General features: G+C 36.1%; 1 protein-coding gene across 1 annotated transcript in view; it reads right to left on the bottom strand.

Moving 5' to 3' along the window:
* Nha2 (Na[+]/H[+] hydrogen antiporter 2) overlaps window positions 1-18,025 on the bottom strand; it is a 96,031-nt gene that overhangs the window by 33,098 nt on the left and 44,908 nt on the right. Inside the window, exons 3-6 of the mRNA XM_067774088.1 lie at window positions 9,483-9,770; window positions 9,211-9,393; window positions 5,838-6,013; window positions 5,606-5,715 (exon numbers count right to left, since the gene is read on the bottom strand). Coding sequence (XP_067630189.1) covers window positions 5,606-5,715; window positions 5,838-6,013; window positions 9,211-9,393; window positions 9,483-9,770 — 757 coding nt within the window. The remainder of the gene's footprint in view (window positions 1-5,605; window positions 5,716-5,837; window positions 6,014-9,210; window positions 9,394-9,482; window positions 9,771-18,025) is intronic.

Here is an 18,025-nt window from a genome sequence, read left to right as displayed (position 1 = left end):
TAGGTTGAGGCCCAAATAAAAACTACAAAAGTTTTATCACATGATAGGCATGAGGTCGGGAAGATAGGCGAGAGCGAGGGCCCACGGCGTACCACTTCTGTTGCTGAGTATCTCAAAAAATGGGAGCCATCGTTCGGGTCGAACGATTAGTCAGGATGGCCGAATGTAGGAATGCTAACTTAAGTCCCCTACATACGCTGCACATAACCCCAACTCTCACGAAAGACAGCGAAGAACGAGTAAATTTTAGTTTGAATCTGACACGCGACACGTTAATCCGATATACTTTCACTAAAATATTATTAAGTTCTATATTTTAAATTTAACTATAGTTATTACTCTATTACTAAATACTTTAATAAAATTCTTTAATGAACATAACCGGAGTCTTGTGTTCGTTACTTCCTACATATATGATAATTAAGTTTAATCTTTCGCATTATGTTATACTCGTGATAACTATCTTTAGATGTATCCCTAATAAATATTTGAGCCCAAGCCGGCGTATAAAATGTTAAGCTTCGTCAAAACGTAGACTTTCTTACTCGTTCTATTAAGCGTTTAGTTATTGTGGCGAATATTAGCATCACTATGCTGTTAGTAAATAATCACAACAACAAAAACAGCAAGCAATTAGTACATGTACGCATTAAGGCAAGCGACACTTACGTACATAGAAGGCGACGAAGAATATCTCACATACACATATGTAGTCATCAGCTAAGAGAAGAAATAGTTACTCATACATTCAAATGCATATGGCTAGAAGAAAAGCATAAACTACAAATATACATGTATATAGCTGGCCAACCAAGCATGAGATACAACTGTTCTCGAGCACACTCTCGCGAAACGATTAGAACTTAGGAGAAATGGGCGAACGAGAAAACCGAGAGTATAAAAGCAGCGCAAGCTGAGAAATTACTAATCAGTTTGATTTAAAGACGCTATTAGTTGTGAAGTGAAGTAAAATTTTGAAGTAGTCTAATTGGAGTAGTCTAATTGGAGTTATTTATTCGACAGTTCAGCGATACGTACGTTAGCAGAGGTGTATAATTATCATAATTAATTACCATTACCCCTTCCTATTTTCTAATGGGTTATTTCAGCTCACCGCTTTGATTCCGCGCACAGCGAGATTCTTAAATTTAAGACACTTTTATCGGTACTACACTACCGCAACAAAATATTATTTGCATGTATTTTTATGGACCAACTCACAGCTATCGTCAGCAGCACTACGAGACGCGGCGGCCATATTGATTAAATACGCAAAAAAGTTTAGCGCCACTTAGTGTGAATGCAATTTTGTGGCTTAGTCGTTCTATTCGAAGCTAGAAGAGGTACCAATTTCCTTTTAAATGGCATATATCAATTAATTTGCATGTGTATGTATTTTAATATTTCACATTTATTGAGAGATTTTGCCAAATACGCTTCCTCGTATCCGTAAGAGAGCTTTAAAAAAGCTTCGCCCACTAGCAACTTTGATTTTTCCACACACAAGTTTATGGAAAAGTGAATCGTTAATAAAATGCTCTTCCAAATATAGCTTTTATATTATAAGGAGACCGTAGTGCACTTTCATGTTATCGCTATCACTTAATTTACTATTGTCCTTCTACAATCGGCGCTAAGATACATCTTAGTAAAAGCTGTAAGTATTTTCTCTATGAGCAAAGTAAACATAAAGCTAAATTACCAAAAGATAAAACGCGCTGCGGCACCATCAAAGTGCAGAGATCACATTCAGCAACCCTCAGCGCATCCGTCAGCCTATTTTAACGAGGCACTTTTAAGACGTAATATTACATATTCGCGTTATAATAAAAATCAGTGACTTTATTGCATACTCACATTGTGGTACTGAAGTGTGGCAAAAACAGAAAAAAAAACAAGTATCCGTATTTTGAATTAGAGTTGAGTTGGTTACAGCGCAGCGTTGGTAATAGTTAATGTGCAGTTGGAGCGCTTGTATGTAGAATTTGTGTGGGGTTAAAAACTGTGAGCTCATATTCATAGAATGATTATGACGCTTTCTTAAGGTCATTATCTAAATTGCATTATTCCTTAGTCGAGTTTCAAAGAAACCACTACCCACATTTCGCGCCCTTATATAGGGGTTTTTCTCAACTAAACTTAGTAGTATTCCCAAAATTTAACTGCTCTATAGGTGCCAAATCAAATTTTGTTAGGTCATTTAGGACTGCAGATTAAGCAGATTCGGATGGTACTAATTTCGACAAAAAATAAAAAATCCATTGCTGAACAGCTATAATGCTCAGCGGAATATCACCCTATCAAGGCTGCCGTTTTGAAAACGCCTTATCTTAGAAAACGTTTGATTAATGCCTTACTTCGGCCGCCGTGGTGTGAGGGTAGCGTGCTTCGCCTACCATGTGATCCTGGGTTCACTATCCGCGCAAAGCAACATCAAAATTTTTGAAACAAGGTTTTCAAATGCAATAATTTTTTCTAAGCAAGGTGGCCCCTCGGTAGTGTTTGGCAAGCACTCCGGATGTATTTCTGCCATGAAAAGCTATCAGTGAAAACTCATCTGCTTTGCAGATGCCGTTCGGAATCGGCATAAAACATGTAGGCCCGTCGCGCCAAACATTAAAAAGGAACGATGCGCAAATTGGAAGAGAAGCCAGGCAAAAAATCTCTTCGGAGGTTATCGCGCCTTACATTTATTTTAAATTGTTATTTTAATGCGCTGCTTCGGAAGCGTTTTTGAAACAAATTCTGAAATAGGGCATGATTCAAAGGTATCTGAGAGCGGCTGCTTTCGAAACGGCAGCCGGGATCAGGTTATATTCCACTTTTTTTCTGTTTTTCTTGTTTTAGTGAATTTGTGAACATTTTTTATACTCAGTTGAGCAGAGCTCACAGAGTATATTAAGTTTGATTGGATAACGGTTGGTTGTACAGGTATAAAGGAATCGAGATAGATATAGATTTCCATATATCAAAATCATCAGGATCGAAAAAAAAATTTGATTGAACCATGTCCGTCCATCCGTCCGTCCGTCCGTTAACACGATAACTTGAGTAAATTTTGAGGTATCTTGATGAAATTTGGTATGTAGGTTCCTGAGCCCTCATCTCAGATCGCTATTTAAAATGAACGATATCGGACTATAACCACTCCCACTTTTTCGATATCGAAAATTTCGAAAAACCGAAAAAGTGCAATAATTCACTTATGACGCAGAATATAAAATTAGTAAAATTTTGGACAATGAGCGTGGCACCGCCCACTTTTAAAAGAAGGTAATTTAAAAATTTACAAGCTGTAATTTGGCAGTCGTTGAAGATATCATGATGAAATTTGGCAGGAACGTTACTCCTATTACTATATGTACGCTTAATAAAAATTAGCAAAATCGGAGAAGGACCACGCCCACTTTTAAATAAAAATTTTTTTAAGTAAAATTTTAACAAAACATTTAATATATTTACAGTATATAAGTAAGTTATGTCAACATTCAACTCCAGTAATGATATGGTGCAACAAAATACAAAAAAAAAGAAAAAAACTAAATGGGCCTGGCTCCGCCCTTTTTCATTTAATTTGTCTAGGATACTTTTAATGCCATAAGTCGAACAAAAATTTACCAATCCTTTTGAAATTTGGTAGGGGCATAGATTTCATGTGAAAATGGGCGAAATCGGTTGAAGCTCCGCCCAGTTTTTATACACAGTCGTCCGTCTGTTCTTCCGCATGGCCGTTAACACGATACCTTGGGCAAAAATCGACATATCTTTGCTGAACTTAGTTCACGTACTTACCTGAACTCACCTAATCTTGGTATAAAAAATGAACGAAATCCGACTATGACCACGCCCACTTTTTCGATATCGAAAATTACGACAAATGAAAAAAATGCCATAATTCTATACCAAATACGAAAAAAGGGATGAAACATGGTAATTGGATTGGTTTATTGACGCGAAATATAACTTTAGAAAAAACTTGGTAAAATGGTTGTGACACCTACCATATTAAGTAGAAGAAAATGAAAAAGTTCTGCAGTGCGAAATTAAAAACCCTTGAAATCTTGGCAGGTATTACATATATAAATAAATTAGCGGTCTCCAACAAATGATGCTCTGGGTCACCCTGGCCCACATTTTGGTCGATATCTCGAAAACGCCTTCACATATACAACTACCACCACTCCCTTTTAAAACTCTCATTAATACCTTTAATTTGATGCAAATATCGTACAAACACATTCTAGGGTCACCCCTGGTCCACCTCTATGGCGATATCTTGAAACGGCGTCCACCTATAGAACGAAGGCCCACTTCCTTTTAAAAATACTCATTAACACCTTTCATTTGATACCCATATCGTACAAACAAAGTCTAGAATCACCCCTGGTGCACCTTTATTGCGGTACCTCGAAAAGGCGTCCACCTATAGAACTAAGGCCCACTTCCTTTTAAAATACTCATTAACACCTTTCGTTTGATACCCATATTGTACAAACGTATTCCAGAGTCACCCCTGGTCCACCTTTATGGCGATATTTCGAAACGGCGTCCACCTATAGAACTAAAGCCCACTCCCTTTTAAAATACCCATTAACATCTTTCTTTTGATACCCATATTATACAAACAAATTCTAGGGTCACCCCTGGTCCACCTTTATGGAGATATCTCGAAATGACGTCCACCTATGGAACTAAGGATTACTCCCTTTTAAAATACTCATTAACACCTTTCATTTGATACCCATATCGTATTATTTTGTCACCATAACTCTCAACTGAGTAAGTAATGTTCGGTTACACCCGAACTTAACCTTCTTTACTTGTTTTTTTTTTTTTGTTTTGTCATTTGTTACATGGAGTCAAGCAAAATGAACCAGATTTTTGACTCAATGAGACATTCAGTAATAAGATAACTAGGAATTTGTGTGTTGTATGAAATATTGGGTTTAATAAAGGCTTTAATGTAGAAAACTTTACTAATTATTTCATGTACCCTCAGTGTAAAATTGGTATTAGCTCTCGCATATGTACAATGAATTTCCAATGAGAGAGTACACTCCTAATGCAATAATATAAGCTCTACTCAATGGCTTTCCGGTTGACGCAATATTATTTTAAATTATTTTCCTCTTTTCTTTGTACAATTATTATTTCATAATAAATGTAGCAACAAAAAAACCCATAAAATGAAGCAAGTTTCAACTTAAACTTGAGTACCAAACCAAGTCCTTTTTTTGTAAGCAATCTTTAGCTCTTTATTTCCAACAAAACAGCAGTGTATATATCTGTTCGAGCACTTGCATGTATTAATAGTTATTCTAATATTCTCTACTACTCTATACAGCATAACAATACCACACTCTTCACCAGTATATAGATTCTTGAGCACACCACTTGCAAGATCTTTGCTTGAGCTCACTTTTACGCAAACAAACCCTTATATTCAGGACTTCTTCATACTGCCAGTAAAGATCTTGAGCAAGATCAGACATTAGTTTGCCAAATTTTATATGTATTGTCATATAAGAGCCCAACTGAGTATATAATGCTCAGTTCCAGTCGTACTTCCTTGTTATTTTAAGTTTCACGACCCCAAAATACGTACCGTTTTCGTCGAAGGAAAAGTGGTTAACACCAGACCATAAACATAACCAAAGACTATGCCAATGCCAATTCCGATTGGTCCTTGCAATAATTGTTCCAAAAGAGATTTATCTATATGTTGTATTAGTGATATTAAAATAAAGTTTATCAAACTAAGTCTTTCACACAATATTACAAAATACCTATATACGCATATACATAGATATAACTAATAGCGTAATTTTCTCACTTACCCGTAGCGAACATGACGCTCATAATTACACCAAAAAGAAAAATGGCAACGACATCATTGCAGCTGGTCATGGCGTATATTAATGTATGTATGCCGCTGTTTAAGCCCAGTCGCTCTTCTTTCAATTTCAACATAACAGTGACAACGACATTCGGCGATACTGCAGTGATGACAAGGCTGCATAATGCAAAAGGATTAGTAAGAAAATTTATTTAATTTTACAACATCAAAGTGCAAGCAAGCAGTTGATGTTTTAGTTAATAAATCGTTACATAAATATGTATATATTTATATGTATGGTTGCATTTAAGACTTGGTAAAAGTTCATAAAAATATCAATAGGGGCAATAACTGCTTTAAGTTAATTGAAAGCAAGAAGAAGTGCTTAAACTGATTTTTATTATAAATCATACTTCACTGATGCGTAGATAGCGTTTAAGCTGAGTAATTAACTGAAAGGTAATTGCCAATTAATTTAATAAAAATGCTTGCTTGGAATTTAACTTTATTTCTGTAAAAGTTTACTGTAATATCTTGAAGTAAATAGGTAAAGTTTTATATTACAAAAATGAAATTGGATTAAAACACAGCAGGAAATGAATTCACAAATACAAACATGATGTTGGTGAATTATGATTTTGAAATTTTCACAATAGCTCGTCGGTCCCATGGAGGACTAACACGTTTCAGCTTCTCCCGTGAAAGACTAACACAGTTCATGAAGTAAGGTTCAAATTCAAGTTGGCTGAATATTTATACAAAACAAGTAACGAAGGTCAAGTTCGGGTGTAACCGAATATTACATACTCAGCTGAGAGCTTTGGAGACAAAATAAGGGAAAATCACCATGTAGGAAAATGAACCTAGGGTAACCCTGGAATGTGTTCGTATGACATACATAGATATCAAATGGAAGGTATTAAAGAGTATTTCAAAAGGGAGTGGGCCATAGTTCTATAGGTGGACCCCATTTCGGGATATCGCCATAAAGGTGGACCAGGGATGACTCTAGAATGTGCTTGTACGATATGGGTATCAAATTAAAGGTACTAATGAGGGTTTTAAAATGGAGTGGCCCTTAGTTGTATATATGAAGGCGTTTTCGAGTTATCGACCAAAATGTGGACCAGGGTGGCCCAGAACATTATCTGCCGGGTATCCCTAATTTATTTTTATATGTAAAACCAGGAACAGTACTCCTGCCATGATTCTAAGGGCTTTTGATTTCACCCTGCAGAACTTTTTCATTTTTTTCTACTTAAAATGGTACACCCATTTTACAATTTTTATAGTTATATTTTGCGCCAATAAACCAATTCAATTACCATATTTCATTACTTATTTTATATTTGGTATTGAATTATAGCATTTTTTTTTCATTTTTCATAATTTTCGATATCGAAAAAGTGGGCGTGGTCATAGTCGGATTTCGGCCATTTTTTAAACCATTTAAGTTGAGTTCAGATAAGTACGTGAACAGAGTTTAGTAGAGATATATCGATTTTTGCTCAAGTTATGATTTTAACGGCCGAGAGGAAGGACTCACGGTCGACTGTGTGTAAAAACTGGGCGTGGCTTCAACCGATTTCGCACATTTTCACAGAATATAGTTATCGTCTTAGAGTCTATGCCCCTACCAAATTTCACAAGGATTGGTAAATTTTTGTTCGACTTATGACATTAAAAGTATTCTAGACAAATTAAATGAAAAAGGGCGGAGCCACGCCCATTTTGAAATTTTCTTTTATTTTTGTATATTGTTGTACCATGTCATTACTGGAGTTGTATATTGACATAATTTACTTACATACTGTAAAGATATTCAATTTTTTTGTTAAAATTTCACTTTAAAAATTTTTTTTAAAAAGTGGGCGTGTTCTTCATCCCATTTTGCTAATTATTATTTAGCACACATATAGGAATAGGAGTAACGTTCCTGCCAAATTTCATCATGATATCTTCAACGACTGCCAAATTACAGCTTGCAAAACTTTTAAATTACCTTCTTTTAAAAGTGGGCGGTGCCACTCCCATTGTCCAAAATTTTACTAATTTTCTATTCTGCGTCATAAGGTCAACCACCTACCAAGTTCCATAGCTTTATCCATCTTTGTTAATGAATTATCGCACTTTTTGTGTTTTTCGAAATTTTCGATATCGAAAAAGTGGGAGTGGTTATAGTCTGATTTTGTTCATTTTAAATAGCGATCTGAGATGAGTACCCAGGAACCTACATACCAAATTTCATCAAGATACCTCAAAATTTACTCAAGTTATCGTGTTTTCGGACGGACGGACGGACATGGCTAAACAAATTTCTTTTTTCGCCCAGATCATTTTGATATATAGAAGTCTGTATCTTTTTCGATGCGTTTATGCCGTTACGGATTACCGTTATGCGAACAAAGTTAATATACTCTGTGAGCTCTGCTCAGCTGTGTATAAAAACATACTATTATAAACATTTTGAGTGACTTGAACTATGAACATTTTTCTTTCGTTTGTTTTATTAGCCATTGAGTGCGCTTGTAATTTTCAACTGATTTTGTGAAATATTTTTAAGACATAGTTTAAAATTTTTATCCCAAGTCGGGTTTTTTCAAAGCAAAGTAAGGTGGCTCAACCCGCAGCTAAAACCTTATAGCCCAGTGCTCGCCCCCAATAAATACATAAAAACGTGTAACAGGTGCATAGCGACCTCTGTTCTTCTACAAAAACAAACGAATAAATAAACATATAAAACATCATACAGTCCACTACAATAACAAATGATATAGTTATAAAAAAACTGGTCCCAGGAGAAATGTGCATCCAAATGATGCTACGTGTGCCACTAAAGCTCGGAGATTCCATATCCGATAAACATGGCAACCAATCTACCATAGATAAGCGTGGAACGTAATATTTCCTCGTTTGTTATGAAATTTATAAAAGTCTCTCCAAGTCTATGCATTGTAGTCGCGGTCTCAACTGCGAATGAGCTGTCAAGTTTATACATCAAAAGGTAGTGTCTCAAATATTAATACTAAGATTTCAGTCGATCCGTAAGAACTTCCTAAAGAACAAAATGCGTGTGACACCTAGATCTCTTCACTAGTTTAATATTTGCTACATATTTGCTTATGGCGATTCCAAACGGCATCTGCAAGCCAAATGAGTTTTCGATGAGAAGCTTTTCCTGATGGCTATACACTCCGGGTGCTTGTCAAACCACAGCTATTGGGCGATCAAAGTTAGAAATCCTTATTCTGAAGTATTTTGAGTTTGCTTTTAGCGGGACTTAGGACCTCAGGTCGTATAGGGGAACACGCTGTCACCAAACCATCGTGATTGTGGTTATAATATGAAATTTTTAACTACTAGACTTTACTTACCCCAATAATATTCCCCATAACCATGGAATATCCAGTATATATCTTGCAAGCACTGCAATGACTGTGACCTCAGCAATGGTAGGTATAAACGTTAGACGTAAAATCACAAGCCAAAGCTTTTTAAAGGCAATTGCATCAAGACCAAAACCAGCCAAGAGCATGATATTTATTAAAGCCATCTCCCTTTATGCATTTTTTTTATAAATCAAATAAAAAGGTATTTAAAGATATACATTTCTTTACTGACTTTGTGTATATGCAAAAAAATTTACCTTAAAAATGCTTCAAATTTCTCACAGCCAGTAAAATCAGCCAATCCAATATTGGTATATAAAACACCAAAGAACAGCATGCCCAACATGTCAGGTAATCGGATGAAAGTAACTAAAACACCAGACAATTGAGCGCCAACAAAAAGAAAGAATATACGCATGATCGGAGTATTTGGCAAGACATAATCTGGCTGCAGCGTATAAGCAATAATCCATAAGCCAATACCAATGGCAGACAAAGCCAGAGCCTTAGAGATGGAATGCCATTGTTTAACCAAAAGCCGCCAGCTGTTTGCAAGTATAATAAGGAAACATGTTAAAGAAGTTTAAAATTAATTAGTTGAATCATTCCATTTCTTATTTTTATATTCAATATATCGGATGTACAAATCTTATCTCATTCAAAATAGCAATTAAAAAAAAAATTGTTTAAACTTTGCTTTATATTTTTATTAACAAATTCACTATTATTTAGTAGCACCACTTATCGAAAAAACTCTAAATATTTGTAAAACCAGAAGTTCCCTTCGCGTTCGGAACAATTTCTAAAGCTAGTTGTGCGTTGAGATTACTTGCACTGTTTCTGTTTTCACTTAACATAAACAATGTTTTATCACTTCAAGTAAGGAATGGCGTTTAACTTAAAAAAAATTTATTTTAAACAGTATTTGCATTCACAAATACAAAGGTACACATATTATCTATGCGGTTTTTGTGTTGTTGAACAGAAGACATTAAATATGTATGGTTATTATGAAGCTAATTATATAAAATTGTTATGCGTTTACTTTTTCAAAAGCAGCAACAGATTATGCAACATACACGTTTACAGTACATACATACATATCTATACAATTTCAGCGACTCAAAACATCTGAAAAGGCGCATAAGGGAAAGTCCACCAATCCTTAGAATTTTCGGGGGAAAAAAAGATTCATAAACCTGTGACCAGGGGGAAATTTTATTACCGTGTGTCTGCGTAGACAATTTAGAGTAAATATTGTGCCGAATATTAGCATCACTATGCTGTTAGTAAATAATCACAACAACAAACACAGCCAGCAGCCAAACTTGTGTACATGCACACACATAACCAGCAGTTCGATGTAAAGAGATATCTCACATACACACTTGCAGTCATCAGCCGAAGTTCGTACTCAAACATACACACGCATATAACTAAATTACCAGCAGGATATACAACAGTTATAGAAGACGAAATGTCTAGACCTTAGGAGAAATTGCGAACGAGGCTACAGAGAGTACAAAAGCAGCGCAAGCTGAGAAATGACTAATCAGTTTGATTTAAACACACTTTTAATTGTGAAGTGAAGTATAATTGTGAAGTGTAATTTTACTACTCCCAAATTATTCTAAATAAAGACAGATCAGCGATTCGAACGTTAGCAGAGAGTGTATAATTTACCAGGATTTCCCTAAATTCGCTAAGTATTAAAGTTATACTGATATTTCACATGAGTAAGTGATAAGGTGTAACAAAGTACAACAATTTAAAGGTTTTGGAAAAGGAGCTTAACTTCTCTGTAAAACTATTATGGATTTCGACTAATCCTAACGAAATTTGGTTTAAAGAAACATAATAGAAATATCAGTAAATTTGGTATAACTTGCATGGAAAGCGTGCGTGCTCGATGCACATATGTAAGAGGAAATGCAAATTATAAATGAAAAGCCTTAAGCACCAATTTGCAATTTTCTAGAATTAAAGCACACGTTTTCACCACTCCAAGTTGTCCATAAACCTTAAATAAACATTTTTCGTCATAAAAGTAAGGACCTTGATCATGGATTCTGCATTACATAGCACAACTGTGCTCACATTACGTACGCGAAAGGTCATTTAACTTCAATTCTGAAGAGCCATGTCCTCAAGTAAATAGTTAATTCTCAATGCACATGTGCTGCATTGTTACATATTTTCAGTTCTTTTGTGTAGGGTAACATCAAAAGAGAAAAGTTAATGGGTTGGTGGATTTGCCCATATGCGTTTGTCATTTACATTTGTGATTAAGTGAAATATTTTGTTTGTCATATGTAGATGCTTTAAACCAACACAAAAAATCGTGCAACTCATTATTACAGAAAATTATGTTAATTGCCAATTAAAAAAGTTAATAGCTTTAATTGGGTTTTCAATATTTTCTCTTTGCTTTACAAAAACAAAGTATACATACATGTATGTATGTACTTTAGGGCGATTCTTTAAAATTTAATAAGTAATTTTTTCTAATTTCCCGCTTCAAACAGCGATTCAATGGTCAACTCGATAAGATTTTGTTGAATGAATTTTCATCTGCATGGTTTAAAGTTTGAGTTTAAATACGAACTTTTTGTACCATATATGTATATGATCAAACCAAATTTGGTTTCAAGTAGTGATTGAAAATCATATATTACTCCGGATGTTTTTTCCCTCTTGCTCCGACTCTGAATATGCACACAACAAAGAGCAGAGCAGTAGTATAAATAAGCCAAAGCAATTTTATTGCTCACCTACAAGCTACACCGTATTTTAGAGCGGAGCAAATAGCAGAACAAAAGCTCCAAACAAAATCATATTTATAGTGAAGCGAGGGTAAAAATTAAATGTATTGCTTTTATTATTATCACTTTCTTATGCTACGGCTCTGCTCTATTCTCCGTTCATATTTAGAGACAGAGTACTAGTATGGAGTAGCGAAGTAGCAAATGCATACACTGGTTCTAAATATAGACTTTACCGGTCTTCCCCAAAATGAGTGAACTGCGTTTCAATTTGAAACTTTAGTGGTCAACACTTGCAATTACTTAGAACCACGATTTAGGTCGATGGGTGGCGCAAGGGTGCCCAACTAGCGGATGAGGCGATACATGTGTACACCGATGGCTCCAAATGAGGAGGGTCTGAGTAGTATTCCTCAAAAAAAATCAAAAAAAAAAAAAAAAAAAAAAAAATGATGCAAAAAAAAAAGCAGATCACTGTAGCGTTTTTAAGTAGTAGCCGTAACCAAAGCAGTAGAAACACTGAAATAAAATAGAACTGCTTTGTAAACTAAGCCGATATTTAAAACAATAAACATGCCCGTGGATAGATGTAACTTAACCAGAAACAAATAGATTCGGGCTTTTTGACAAAACCTTCTTATTATATTGCTTACAACCTATATGTTTTTATAATGGGCTTATCATCGATAACGAAATATTATCGTCGACTCATCGGTTGGTTATCGGCTTTTTGTTGCCAAGTCGTCGCCTACTTATTCGATTATTCTTGACTTTTCATAGAAGGGTTTGTCATCAATTTTAGTTATATTAAAGATTTATAGGTATCTGTTTCATAACAGTCGTTAACACATCAATAACTTGCCAATAAAAAACTGTTAACACTACGATATGAAATCGATAACTTCTCTATAATAACCCTATAACAAATTGGTAACACTCCGATTACAAATTTATAAGTTTCCGAAAACTAATTGATATATATTTCAAAATATAATTAACATAACTTTTCGGTAAGTTTTTAATACCAAACCAATATTTTTTCTTTGACACTTCGATAACAAACTTGGCAACAGTCCGATAACAAATCGATAACATCTTGATAACAACGCGAAACGTTTTGGATCATGAATCGAAACCTTTTCGATTACAAACGTATGATTCATAGATTTTACTTTTTATCGCGCTTAATTTTTTTTTTTATACTCAGTTGAGCAGAGCTCACAGAGTATATTAAGTTTGATTGGATAACGGTTGGTTGTACATATATAAAGGAATCGAGATAGATATAGACTTCCATATATGAAAATAATCAGGATCGAAAAAAAATTTGATTGAGCCATGTCCGTCCGTCCGTCCGTCCGTCCGTCCGTCCGTCCGTCCGTCCGTCCGCCCGTTAACACGATAACTTGAGTAAATTTTGAGGTATCTTGATGAAATTTGGTATGTAGGTTCCTGAGAACTCATCTCAGATTGCTATTTAAAATGAACGATATCGGACTATAACCACGCCCACTTTTTCGATATCGAAAATTTCGAAAAACCGAAAAAGTGCGATAACTCATTACAAAAGACAGATAAAGCGACGAAACTTGGTAGATGGGTTGACGTTATGACGCAGAATAGAAAGTTGGTAAGATTTTGGACAATGGGCGTGGCACCGCCCACTTTTATAAGAAGGTAATTTAAAAGTTTTGCAAGCTGTAATTTGGCAGTCGTTGAAGATATCATGATGAAATTTGGAAGGAACGTTACTACTATTACTCTATATGTGCTAAATAAAAATTTGCAAAATTGGATGAAGAACACGCCCACTTTTTAAAAAAAAAATTTTTTAAATTCAAATTTTAACAAAAAATTTAATATCTTTACTGTATATAAGTAAATTAAGTCAAAATTCAACTCCAGTAATGATATGATGCAACAAAATACAAAAATAAAAGAAAATTTCAAAATGGGCGTGGCTCCGCCCATTTTCATTTAGTTTGTCTAGAATACTTTTATTGCCATAAGTCGAACAAAAATTTACCAATCCTTCTCAAATTTGGTAGGAGCATAGACTCTATGACGGTAACTGTTCTCTGTGAAAATGGGCGAAATCGGTGGAAGCCACGCCCAGTTTTTATACGCAGTCCACCGTCTGTCCTTCCGCTCGGCCATTAACACAATAACTTGAGCAAAATCTGATATATCTTTACTAAACTTAGCCCACGTACTTACCTGAGCTCACTTTTTCTTGGTATAAAAAATGGGCGAAATCTGACCATAACCACGCCCACTTTATCGATATCGAAAATTACGAAAAATGAAAAAAATGCCATAATTCTATACCAAATACGAAAAAAGTGATGAAACATGGTAACTGGATTGGTTTATTGACGCAAAATATAACTTTGGAAAACACTTTGTAAAATGGGTGTGACACCTACCATATTAAGTAGAAGAAAATGAAAAAGTTCTACAAGGCGAAATCAACAGCCCTTGGAATCTTGGCAGGAATACTGTTAGTGGTATTGCATATATAAATAAATTAGCAGTACCCGACAGATGATTTTCTGGATCACCTGGTCCACATTTTGGTCGATATCGCGAGAACGCCTTCACATATAAATCTAAGGGCCACTCGCTTTTAAAACCCTCATTAATACCTTTAATTTGATATCCATATCGTACAAAAACAAACCAGAGTCACCCCTGTCCCACCCTAATGGCGATATCTCGAAAAGGCGTCCACCTATAGACCTAATGCCCCCTCCCTCTTAAAATGCTCAGTAACACCTTTCGTTTGATACCCATATCGTACAAACATTCTAGAGTCACCCCTGGCCCACCCTAATGGCGATATCTCGAAAAGGCGTCCACCTATAGACCTAGTGTCCACTCCCTCTTAAAATGCTCAGTAACACCTTTCGTTTGATACCCATATCGTACAAACATTCTAGAGTCACCACTGGCCCACCCTAATGGCGATATCTCGAAAAGGCGTCCACCTATAGACCTAATGCCCACTCCCTCTTAAAATGCTCAGTAACAGCTTTCGTTTGATACCCATATCGTACAAACATTCTAGAGTCACACCTGGCCCACCCTAATGGCGATATTTCAAAAAGGCGTCCACCTATAGAACTAAGGATTACTCCCTTTTAAAATACTCATTACCACCTTTCATTTGATACCCATATCGTACAAACACATTCTAGAGTCACCCTGGCCCACCCTAATGGCGATATCTCGAAAAGGCGTCCACCTATAGACCTAATGTCCACTCCCTCTTAAAATGCTCAGTAACACCTTTCGTTTGATACCCATATCGTACAAACATTCTAGAGTCACCCCTGGCCCACCCTAATGGCGATATCTCGAAAAGGCGTCCACCTATAGACCTAATGTCCACTCCCTCTTAAAATGCTCAGTAACACCTTTCGTTTGATACCCATATCGTACAAACATTCTAGAGTCACCCCTGTCCCACCCTAATGGCGATATCTCGAAAAGGCGTCCATCTATAGACATAATGCCCACTCCCTCTTAAAATGCTCAGTAACACCTTTCGTTTGATACCCATATCGTACAAACATTCTAGAGTCACACCTGGCCCACCCTAATGGCGATATCTCGAAAAGGCGTCCACCTATAGAACTAAGGATTACTCTCTTTTAAAATACTCATTACCACCTTTCATTTAATACCCATATCGTACAAACACATTCTAGAGTCACCCTGACCCACCCTAATGGCGATATCTCGAAAAGGCGTCCACCTATAGACCTAATGCCCACTCCCTCTTAAAATGCTCAGTAACACCTTTCGTTTGATACCCATACCGTACAAACATTCTAGAGTCACCCTTGGTCCAGCTTTATGGCGATATCTCGAAAAGGCGTCCACCTGTAGAACTAAGGATTACTCCCTTTTAAAATACTCATTACCACCTTTCATTTGATACCCATATCGTACAAACACATTCTAGAGTCACCCTGGCCCACCCTAATGGCGATATCTCGAAAAGGCGTCCACCTATAGACCTAATGCCCACTCCCTCTTAAAATGCTCAGTAACACCTTTCGTTTGATACCCATATCGTACAAACATTCTAGAGTCACCCTTGGTCCACCTTTATGGCGATATTTCGAAAAGGCGTCCACCTATAGAACTAAGGATTATTCCCTTTTAAAATACTCCTTACCACCTTTCATTTGATACCCATATCTTACAAACACATTCTAGAGTCACCCCTGGCCCACCCTAATGGCGATATCTCGAAAAGGCGTCCACCTATAGACCTAATGCCCACTTCCTCTTAAAATGCTCAGTAACACCTTTCGTTTGATACCCATATCGTACAAACATTTTAGAGTCGACTCTGGCCCACCCTAATGGCGATATCTCGAAAGGGCGTCCACCTATAGACCTAATGCCCACTCCCTCTTAAAATGCTCAGTAACACCTTTCGTTTGATGCACATATCGTACAAACACATTCTAGAGTCACCCCTGGCCCACCCTAATGACGATATCTCGAAAAGGCGTCCACCTATAGACCTCATGCCCACTCCCTCTTAAAATGCTCAGTAACACCTTTCGTTTGATACCCATACCGTACAAACATTCTAGAGTCACCCCTGGCCCACCCTAATGGCGATATCTCGAAAAGGCGTCCACCATAGACCTAATGACCACTCCCTCTTAAAATGCTCAGTAACACCTTTCATTTGATTCCCATATCGTACAAACACATTCTAGAGACACCCCTGGTACACCTTTATGGCGATATCTCGAAACGGCGTCCACCTATGGAACTAAGGATCACTCCTTTTCAAAATACTCATTAACAGCTTTCATTTGATACCCATATCGTACAAACACATTATAGAATCACCCCTGGTCCACCTTAATGGGGACATCTCGAAAAGGCGTCCACCGATAGACCTAAGGCCCACTCCCTCTTAAAATGCTCAGTAACACCTTTCATTTGATACCCATATCGTACAAACAAATTCTAGAGTCAGCCCTGGTCTACCTTTATGGCGATATCCCTAAATGGCGTTCATCCATAGAACTATGGCCTACTCTCTCTTAAAATACTCTTTAATTCCTTTCATTTGATACACATGTTATACAACCACATTCCAGGGTTACCCCAGATTGATTTTCCTTATTTTGTCTCCATAGCTCTCAACTGAGTATGTTATGTTCGGTTACACCCGAACTTAGCCTTCCTTACTTGTTTTTTTTTAATTTATTCACTATTTTTTTATGAAATTTGTTTTGGCTTTTTTATTTTATTAAATTTTATTTCATTTTATTTAATTTTTTATACCTTTCATGAACATGAAAGGGTATATTAACTTTAGTCCGATGTTTGTAACGTTGAGAAATATAGAAGATAGACTCACAATTAAGTATACCGAATTGATCAGGGCGACGAACTGAGTTGATATAGCCATGTCCGTATGTCCGTCCGTCTGTCCGTCCGTCTATCTGTTTGAACGCAAACTAGTCCCTCAAATTTTGAGATATCTCAATGAAATTTGGCACAAAAATTTATTTTTGTATTATACTAGACATTTGTCGGATCTGGTAGGATCGGACCACTAAAACATATATCTCCCATACAACCGAACGTTCGGATAAGACGATTTTGGTCATTCCTCTCGCAATTCAGAAACTATAAACGTGAAGCTCGGATGTATATTCTAATATATCATAGAAGATATCCTGAAAAAATCACTTTGATCGGAGCTATATATAGTATATATCCCATACAACTGATCGTTCAGATAGAAAGATTTTTGGCAATTTCTCCCTTAATTTCCAATATAAAAAAGTTAAACTTTGGTGATATTTATTCTAATATATCATAGAAGATTTCATGAAAAAATTCGGAGCTATATATAATATATATCCCACACAAACGATCGTTCAGATAGAAAGATTTTTAGCCATTTCTCCCTTAATTTCCAATATAGAAACGTTAAACTTGGTGATATTTATTCCAATATATCATAGAAGATTTCCTGAAAAAATCACTTTGATCGGAGC

Source organism: Eurosta solidaginis, chromosome 1 (genome assembly GCF_040869045.1).
Source record: "Eurosta solidaginis isolate ZX-2024a chromosome 1, ASM4086904v1, whole genome shotgun sequence".
NCBI lineage: Eukaryota > Metazoa > Arthropoda > Insecta > Diptera > Tephritidae > Eurosta > Eurosta solidaginis.
This window is presented reverse-complemented; position numbering and strand designations above follow the sequence as displayed.